This window comes from Chiloscyllium plagiosum, chromosome 2, assembly GCF_004010195.1.
Source record: "Chiloscyllium plagiosum isolate BGI_BamShark_2017 chromosome 2, ASM401019v2, whole genome shotgun sequence".
NCBI lineage: Eukaryota > Metazoa > Chordata > Chondrichthyes > Orectolobiformes > Hemiscylliidae > Chiloscyllium > Chiloscyllium plagiosum.
In genome coordinates this window covers 31,503,792-31,514,124 of record NC_057711.1, presented here as the reverse complement: position 1 = coordinate 31,514,124, position 10,333 = coordinate 31,503,792, and the positions used below count along the sequence as shown (strand labels likewise).

At 40.0% G+C, this 10,333-nt stretch overlaps 1 protein-coding gene across 1 annotated transcript in view; it reads left to right on the top strand.

Moving 5' to 3' along the window:
* The window catches only part of scamp1 (secretory carrier membrane protein 1), a 63,748-nt gene that overhangs the window by 28,932 nt on the left and 24,483 nt on the right, over nucleotides 1-10,333 (top strand). The window contains exons 3-6 of the mRNA XM_043707067.1: nucleotides 2,994-3,092; nucleotides 4,474-4,582; nucleotides 5,127-5,255; nucleotides 6,629-6,788. Of these exons, the coding sequence (XP_043563002.1) occupies nucleotides 2,994-3,092; nucleotides 4,474-4,582; nucleotides 5,127-5,255; nucleotides 6,629-6,788 (497 nt within the window). The remainder of the gene's footprint in view (nucleotides 1-2,993; nucleotides 3,093-4,473; nucleotides 4,583-5,126; nucleotides 5,256-6,628; nucleotides 6,789-10,333) is intronic.

Genomic DNA, 10,333 nt, shown 5'->3' with positions numbered 1-10,333 from the left:
GAACTGGCTCAAAGGTAGAAGACAGAGGGTTGCCTTTCAGTCTGGAGGCCTGTGACCAGTGGAGTGCCACAAGGATTGGTATTGTGTTCTCTGCTTTTTGTCATTTATATCAATGATTTGGATGTGAACATAAGAGGTATGGTTAGTAAGTTTGCAGATGATTCCAAAATTATAGATGTAGATAGCAAAGAAGGTTATCTCAATAAAACGGGATCTTGATCAGATGGGCCAATGGGCCGCGGAGTAGCAGGTGGAGTCTAATTTAGATAAATATGAGGTGCTGTGCTTTGTAAAGGCAAATCTTAGCAGGACTTATACACTTAATGCTAAGGTCCGAGGGAGTGTTGCTGAACAAAGAGACCTTGGAGAGCAGGTTTGTAGCTCCTTGAAAGTGGAGTAGCAGGTAGATAGGATAGTGAAGAGGGTGTTTGATATGCTCACTGCCTCGCCAGTGCCAGGAACCTGGGTTCATTTCCAGACTTGGGTGACTATATCTCTGTGGAGTTTGTGTGTTCTCCCTGTGTCTCTGTGGGTTCCTGCTGGGTGCCCTGGTTCCCCTCTCAGTCAGTATGTGTACATTAGACGGATTGGCCATGCTAAATTGTCCTGTAGTGTCCAGGGATGGGCAGTCTCAGTATTTAGCCATGGCACATGTGGGGTAATGGGGATAGAGTTGGGGGGTGGGGTTGGTCTGGGTGGGATACTCCTCAATGAGCCAAATGGTCTGTTGTTTCCATGATCTCCGTCCTAAATGATCTATCCCATACCTCGTGTCCCTTGGTTGTAGATTCCCCAACTAGGAGAAACCACCCAGCCTTCCATATAGTCCGTCCAGATCTGTTAATTTCAATCAGTCAGACAGACACACACACTCACACCTTGCATAACTCCAATCTGTTTGCAACAAAGGCAAATATTGCTTGTTACATCTGCCTGTCAACTTTCACTGAATAGTGGGGCAAGGGCACCCATCCCTCTGTACATTCTACACTTCTCAATGTATCTATTTGAATAATACTCTTCATTTCTGCTTTTTACATCAAAGTAAAAATTTGTTCAAATTTTACGCTGGCTGTTGTTACTACAAAGGTTGCACCTTCTCAATGTCTCCTCTGAGGTATGATGAATACTCAGTTTAGCCACCAGTTTGTGTGCGTGTGTCTCTCTCTCTCTCTCTCTCTCCCCCTCCCTCTCTCCCTCTCTCCCTCTCTTTACTCTCACTCTCTCTCCCTCTCTTTACTCTCACTCTCTCTGTCTCCCTAATGAGAGAGCAGCCTGATGGTCCAATAGAGCTATAGTGACTTCATCTTTTTTCACCTTTAGTGCATCACTGCCATATGGCTGCCCATTCATTTCAAATCACTTTTTAAGTCTCCTTGGATCTTCCTTCATTTTCAATCCCTGCCAATTTTGTGTCATCAACAAAATTGGAAATTTTGCATTTAGTTCCCTTATCCAGCTCATTTTATATATTGCATGAGTATCTGAGGAATAAGGACAGATCTTTGTGGTACCCCACTAGCCACTGCCTGCTCATTCTGTTTCCTGTCTTGTCATCTAATTTGGATCCGTGACAGTTTATTAACCCTGGCCAATTTGCTTAACTTTGCCCACTAACTGCTTATGAGGGTCCTTATCAAAAGCTTTCTGAAAGACCAAATATACAACGCCACTAGTTTTCCCTTAACTATACTATTCATTGTGTCCTCTCAAATCTCCTTTTGTTAAGCATTATTTGCCTGTCGTAAGTCCATGCTTAATTTGTCCAATCCTGTTCATACTTTCCAAATATTGCTTTCAATCTTTTCAAAGTAGGCTCCTGCGCTCTCCCCACTATTGATGTCAGACTAACTGGTCTGTGATTCTGGCATTTTCTCTCCCTCCCTTTTGAAGTAGTGGGGTTACATTTGCCACCCTCTATGTAGCAACTGCTCCAAAGTCTAGAATTTTGGAAGATGACCGCAAATGTGCCCAGTACTTCAAAGACTACTTCCTTTCACTACTCTGGGATATAGTTTCTCTGGCCCTGGTGATCTGTCAGCCCTATTAATTTCCACAGCACAGTTTTCTTCATTTCCACCCTCTCAATAGACTCTTTTGATAGCCTATTCTCTTATTGGTTCTTCAACGTGTTGGTCTTCAAAACCATCACATGCCCGAGATCCTTTTACATGTTACCATTGCTAGTTTTTCCAATCTGTGTAAATTGAAGTTATCCATGATTATGGGTGTATCCTTATTGCAAGCTTGTTGGAATTTGAGAATTCAGTGAGAAGAGAAATAGTATTCACACAATTTTCAAAATCTAACGTGAGGTGCTAGCTAATACTTGTTGACTAGACCTCATACACAGGCAAGTTTAAAATTCATGACTAGACCGTTTGCATGTCGGATGCATGGGGTCTATCTCCCATTCTGGGTGAGGTAGACTTTAGCCTTCTCCTCGCCCTATCCATTATATAGATTTTTTAAAAAATCATGGTACTCTGACGTGATTTGACAGATAATTGTCACCTCTAGGCAGCGATCTCAAAAAAAAATACTGTAAGGCATAGAGGTTTGTGAGTGGGGCAAGATTTAAAAGGGACTTGAGGAGCAACATTTTTAATCAAAGGGTGGTGCATGTATGGAATGAGCTGCCAGAGAGAGTGAGGCAATTACATTTGCAGCATTTAAAAGACATCTGAATGGGTACGTAAAGAGGAGGGGTTTAGAAGGATGTGGTTGACATGCTGACAAATAGGACTAGATTAATTCAGTATATCTTGTTGGCAAGGGCGAGTTGGACCGAAAGGTTTGTTTCCGTGCTGTAAAAAATGTATGACGGTATGTGATGAGCTATTTCTGCCAGTCCCAGTTTACAATCCAGTTATTGAGATTGTGGATCAGAGCTTTGCCTCTGTGATACTTTAATATTAAAGTGAAGTTCCATGATGTTACTGTTGATTTGATTGGTTGTATTAAAATGCATATGTTTTTTTCTGATTATTCAGGCACCCCCAGGAAATGCTGAAAAGCCTCCTATGCCGAGTACACAACCCGCTATTATGAAGCCTACAGAGGAACCACCCACTTATGCACCTCATACACAGGCAAGTTTAAAATTCATGAATGTTGTTTCCTTTTCATGGTAATTTGTTTAAAAATCAGAGGCCACCTATTTAGAACATGATGTGATTCTTGTTTTTTTTTGAGTAGTATTTCTGGAAACATATCCTGAAAAAGAGGTGGAAGCCGAGTCCTTGTGTATTTTTAAACTTAAAAATCTCACAACACCAGATTATAGTCCAACAAGTTTATTTGGAAGCACCAGCTTCCAAATCCAGTGCTTCCAAATAAACCTGTTGGACTATAACCTGATGTTGTGAGATGTTTAGGTTTGTCCACCCCACTCCAACACTGGCATCTCCATCATGTATTCTTAAGGCACAGGTGGGTTCCTTTAAGGAAAGGGCTGAAAGGCTATTAGTGGTTAGTAAAATGTAGATTTGATGCAATCAGATCAACAATGATCTCAATGAATGGTGGAACAGGCTCGAGGCCGAATGGCCTACTGCATTTGTCTATACATTCTTTAAACATCACACACAATCCTCACTCGCCCCAGGCCAGTGAAATGATAGGCATTAGCAAGTCCTTAACAGTACAGATTGGAGAAACTGTGCCTACATTCAACAATAGTAAATGTTTTGAGGCAACTTTGTATATTGCTGAAAAGAGAAATGTTGTTGAATCATTTTTTTATCTTGCACTCGTCAGGACAAATGTCAGTTTCATATCATCTCACCTATTTGAGAGAGAAAGAAGTGTGCCTATAGAGAAAGGAGCTATTGTCTCCTTAAACTCCCAAGTAATTCAAAAGTGCAAAGGTTTGAATATATTCCTTTTCAATTGCAAAGAACAGCTCCATGTGTGTGACTATATGCTGCTTCGAGCAAGCACAAATGAGTTGTGTTATGAGGTCTACTGACCATATCAAATTGATTATTAGTGTAGCTGTTACCTCTCTGGATTGTTCAAGTGCCGCTCAATCATGCATGTGCATCTAAGAGAATGTGTTGACATAGATGATTAATTATGATCCAGAATGACAGAGCAGATTCAAGAGGCTGCTTGGCCTTTGCTGTGTTCCATACATCTTTTTTCAAAACTCTAATTCCATTACTTGGCTATCGTTTTTAATATTTTGATTATGCAGAAATTTTAACAACATAACCTATGATGGAGTATTTCCCTGCCCAGTCACAGCCTGTGGTTCTATGGTAAGCCTTGATTTTGTCAGAGTTCCATATTTTGGAGAATTGCTGCTTTTATTGTGTAGGCTATTACTTCTCTAAAGAAGTTCTTAGAGCACAATTACTTTTTTTTTAAAAGCAATTTGTAAAGTGACAGTGCTAGTTTTCTAATAGACTTTCAGTGTATTGTAAAGCACTGAATTTGTGTATATAAATGAGTTTGAATTTTGTCTTTTAGGAAACTGCAGCAGCCCAGGCTGAGCTGCTGAGACGTCAGGAAGAATTAGAGCAAAAAGCAGCAGAGCTTGATCGGCGGGAACGTGAAATGAAAAATCTCAGCTATGATCGTATGTGGCCATATTCTTTCTGAAGACTATCCTTGCACTTGCACTTGTACACAAATTTCCTGTATTAGTAAGATGTGGCATTTATAGCTTGTATCCGCTACTCCCAACAAAGTTAATAAATATTTTGGGGAAAAATTATTTAAGTTCAAGCATCCAACTTTGCCAATCACTCTACAGTATTTTATACACCTAGGCTATCAGGTGTATAAACCATACTCTAAATTATTGTCCAGTACATATATAACAACTATTTAATCATTGTACTGCATGTCTGACATATTGCTTGTTGAAGTGAAAAGTAGTTTTCTATGATAGTTGCTTTTATGGGTCAGCTTATTTTCAAAAAGTTCAAAAAGTATCATAGACTAATAAAAATATCATTATGGCATTCTACTTAGTCTGTCATAATTTTGCTCTCTGTTGCATTTGCATAATTATCAGAAATGCATTTTTATTTCAGGAGGATTTTTCTTTCTGGGCTGGGAGGAAATTGAGCTTATTACCTATTGTCTAAAGAACTATACACAAGTTATTTCCTTTTCAGCTCGGAAGAACAATTGGCCTCCCCTTCCTGAACGATGCCCTGTGGGGCCATGTTTCTATCAGGACCTCTCTGTGGATATCCCTGTTGAATTTCAAAAAACGGTCAAGATGCTCTACTACTTATGGATGTGTATGTAAAATTCTACCATTCTTCTTTGAATTTTAATACTTATAATATTCTGTGGACATAGAATATTTAAATTTGCACAAACATTTTGTCTTATTAAGAATGCTTCCCACTGATTACAATAAATGTGCAGGGATTACTACCTGATCATATTTGTAAATGTTTTCAGTATGGAAATAGATTAGTTTGTTCAATATCTACATTGTATAAAGCCTGAATTTTCAAAACAAAAGGCACCAACTTATTTGCAATTAATGTTTCCGGAAAGGAAAGAGAATGCTTTTTAGAATTGTTTTCTGAAACCCCACCCTCCCTAATTTTATAATGTCACAGAGTCAGAAAGATGTACAGCATGGAAACCAGACCCTTCGGTCCAACCTGTCCATGTCAACCAGATATCCCAACCCAATCTAGTCCCACCTGCCAGCACCCAGCCCTTATCCCTCCAAACTCTCCCTATTCATATACCCATCTAGATGCCTTTTTAAAAGTTGCAATTGTACTAGCCTCCACCCCTTCATCTGCAGCTCATTCCATACATGTACCACTCTCTGCGTGAAAAGGTTGCCCCTCGGGTCTCTTTAGTATCTTTCCCCTATCACCCCAAACCTATGCCGTCTAGTTCTGGACTCCCCACTCCAGGGAAAAGGCTTTGTCTATTTATCCTATCCATTCCCCTCATGATTTTATAAACCTCTATAAGGCAATCCCTCAGCCTCTGACGCTGCAGGGAATACAGCCCTAGCCTATTCAAACTCTTCCTATAGCTCAAATCCTGCAACCCTGGCATCCTCCTTGTAAGTCTTTTCTGAACCCTAAACTCTCCCTAAACTCCCACATCCGACAAGAGCATATCACTCTACTAAAGGCCTTTTTGTTTCTTTTAGTCTACAGACCCAGAAAATAGCACTCTCTTATTCCTCTACAAAACACTGCTCCTGGTTAAGTTAATACCTGTGGCTTATATTTTAAGTTTAATCAAGAGACACATCTCAATAAAACAGTTAACTTTAAATGGATTTGAAACCCACTCCAGGTAACTCCAAACACTAGCTGGAGCTGGATCAATGCCTATCAATTTGAGAACATTAAAGTAATTGAATGGGCAGACTCTCTACTGTTAGATGCTGTTAACCTTCCCATTTGTATTTGTAATTTAAATTAGTACCATGATATTATGTTAAAAATTGACAACTTATTCACTCGTGCAAGTTTTTGTTGTTAGTGATGTATAATAAACATAAGTAATATAGTGTTTTAAAGGAATTCTCTGATCAGTATTGACCAAAATTAGTTTTAACTGCAAAGTTATGTTCTTGCATCTCCTAAAATGTTGTGCTTTCAACCGTTTTTTTAAAACTTGTTTCCCTCCACAGTCCATGCAGTAACACTCCTGGTAAATATTATTGGTTGCCTTGCCTGGTTCTGTGTTGATAGCTACCGAGGTGTGGACTTTGGCCTTGCCATTCTCTGGTTCTTGCTTTTTACTCCCTGTTCATTTATTTGTTGGTACAGACCACTCTACAAAGCTTTCAGGTTAGTAAGCAATTCTTTTAAATTTCTGTATTTATGATGTGAGAGTGAAATAAAATGTGGCCTAAAATCAAGCTTTGTTTTTAACTCAACAAAGCTGCACATGGTCAAGAAGTTTAAAAATTACTTCAAGTTTTTTTGGAAGAATTGTAATGTATTGCTGGTATTCAATTTGCCAGAATGCAGTTTACCATTATCTTCAAGCTATTGTACAAACTATATGTTAATAAGTAAGTTCTGATTGAACTGAATAAGGCTCAATGTAATGTGCCAAAAGTCTTTGCTTTTTTGGAAAAACAGAATATATTTGACACCCACATCCCTCTAGGGTAGAGGATTTCATAGGTTCTTAACTCTTGAGTAAAATAATTTTCTCTTCGTCAAAGTCCTGAGTTAACAGCCAATTATCCTAAGACCTGTTACTAGTCTCTGCATTTTTATTAAAGCCCTTCAGAATCTTGTATGCTTCTGAACACCTGAAAATATAAACATAAATTTAGGAGCAGGAATAGGCCAGGCATATAGCCCCAGTTTACTTGTCCTCCCATTATAGGACAAGTCTTTATCCCAGGAACTAATTGGTGAACCTTCACTATACTACTTCCATTGTGAGTATATCCTTATTTGAATTTGGTCTTCTGTATTTCAGTTGCCTGGAATTTAGGCTTGAGGATATGATGGTTTGTTATACGTAGACCAGTCTGGGATGCTGTGGTCAGTTTTGGGAAAGGTGCTTTGACCTTTTGAAATGATGCAGTCCAATTTCAGCAAAGTTAAAAATCACAACATCAGGTTACAGTCCAACAGGTTTATTTGGCAATGCTAGCTTTTGAAGCGCTGCTTCGAAAAGTTGGTGGTTCCAAATACACCTGTTGGACAATAACCTGATACTGTGATTTTTAATTTTGTACACCCCAGTCCTACACCGGCTCTTCCAAATCACAATTTCAGCAAGTGATTTAGAAGAACCTGGTTTAGAAAAATGAATTTGAGAATAGGTTGTCTTTGTATAGAATGTTGAGAAGTGATTGTCTCAACAGGCACTAAAATTATTTTGATTTGACATGTTAGGTACATTTTATTTGTCCAGCAGGGAAATCTGTTCCCAAAAATAGAGCAAAAAGAACAATACAGGTCAGAAGCATGAGACCTCTTGCATGTTATGAAGAGTTTGTAAGGAGGTTTAAAAATCTGTATATTCAGTGAGGGGGCAAAAATGTGCCAAATGAAGTATATAGTAAGAAAATGTGAAATTGTCCATTTGGGAAGGAAAATGAAGTATATTATCTAAATCTGAGATTTGCCAAGCTCTCATACGCAAGTGATCTGGGTTTCCTAGTGCATGAATCACAGTCAGTATGCAGATATATGAAATAATTAGGAATGTTGTCCTTGAACATAAGGGCATTGAATACAAAAGAAGGTTAGGCTTCAACTGTACAGGGTACTGGTAAGACCACATCTGGAGTCCCCTGTACAATATTAGTCTACTGATTTCGAGGAAGTATGTAAATGTATTGAAAACATTTCAGGAATGTTTACCAGACTTGTATCTAGAATGCTGGAAAAGCACAGCAGGTTAGGCAGCAGCCAAGGAGTAGGAGAATTAACTTTCTGATGAAGGGCTTATGCCTGAAACGTTGATTCTTCTGCTCCTTGGCTGCTGCCTAACCTGCTAGCTGTCCTCTGGCACTATCCCTGTGGCCAGAGATGATTTTCGGTCAGGGTGTCTGTAATTCCTCCCTCATCTCCCACAACAACCTCTTCCAAACCTGAGGAGTTGTCAGTTTTTAAATCCACCAAAATATCCATTACCTCCTCGCTGCTTATATCAATCTGCTCAAGAACTTCAGTCCATCAGCTCTATTTTCTGTACTTCCATTCTCCTCCTGAGTGAAGATAAATGAGTACTTCAAATCTAACATAGAGTCATAGAGATGTACAGCATGGAAACAGACCCTTCGGTCCAATCTGTCCGTCCATCAGCTCTATTTTCTGTACTTCCATTCTCCTCCTGAGTGAAGATAAATGAGTACTTCAAATCTAACATAGTCATAGAGATGTACAGCATGGAAACAGACCCTTTGCTCCAATCTGTCCATGCCGACCAGATATCCCAACCCAATCTAGTCCCACCTGTCAGCACCCTGCCCATATCCCTCCAAACCCTTCCTATTTATATATCCATCCAAATGCCTCTTAAATGTTGCAATTGTACCAGCCTCCACCACTTCCTCTGGCAGCTCATTCCATACATGTATCACTCTCTATGTGGAAAAAGTTGCCCCCTAGGTCTCTTTTACATCTTTCCCCTCTCACCCTAAACCTATGTCCTCTAGTTCTGGACTCCCTGTCCCCAGGGAAAAGACTTTGTCTATTTATCCTATCCATACCCCTCATAATTTTGTAAACCTCTATAAGGTCATCCCTCAGCCTCTGACGCTCCAGGGAAAACAGCCCCAACCTGTTAAATCTCTCCCTATAGCTCCAACCCTGGCAACATCCTTGTAAATCTTTTCTGAACCCTTTCAAGTTTCACAGCATCTTTCTGATAGGAAGGAGACCAGAATTGCATGCAATATTCCAACAGTGGCCTAACCAATGTTATGCTCACATCCAAATCATTTATGTAAATGACAAAAAGTAGAGAGCCCAGCACCGATCCTTGTGGCATTCCACTGGTCACAGGCCTCCAGTTTGAAAAACCACCCTCCTCCACCACTCTCTGTCTTCTACCTTTTGAGCCAGTTCTTCATCCAAATGGCTAGTTCTCCCTGTATTCCGTGAGATCTAACCTTGCTTATCAGTCTCCCATGGGGAACCTTGTCCAACCTTGTCCATATAGATCATATCTACTGCTCTGGTCTCATCAATCCTCTTTGTTACTTCTTCAAAAAACTCAATCAAGTTTGTGAGACATGATTTCCCACACACAAAGCCATGTTGACTATCCCCAATCAGTCCTTGCCTTTCCAAATACATGTACATCCTGTCCCTTAGGATCCACTCCAACAACTTACCCACCATCGAGGTCAGGCTCACCGGTCTATAGTTCCCTGGCTTGTCTTTACCACCCTTCTTAAACAGTGGCACCACATTTGCCAATCTCCAGTCTTCCAGCACCTCACCTGTGACCAGCGATGATACAAATATCTCAGCAAGGGGCCCAACAATCACTTCTCTGGCTTCCCACAGAGTTCTCGGGTGCACCTGATCCGGTCCTGGGGATTTATCCACTTTTACCCGTTTCAAGACATCCAGCACTTCCTCCTCTGTAATCTGGACATTTTGCAAGATGTTGCCATCTATTTCCCTACAGTCTATATCTTCCATATCCTTTTCCACAGTTAACACTGATGCAAAATATTCATTTAGTATCTCCCCCATTTTCTGTGGCTCCACACAAAGGCTGTCTTGCTGATTTTTGAGGGGCCTTATTCTCTCCCTAGTTACCCTTTTGTCCATTAATATATTTGTAAAAACCCTTTGGATTCTCCTTAATTCTATTTACCAAAGCTATCTCATGTTCCCTTTTTGCCCTCCTGATT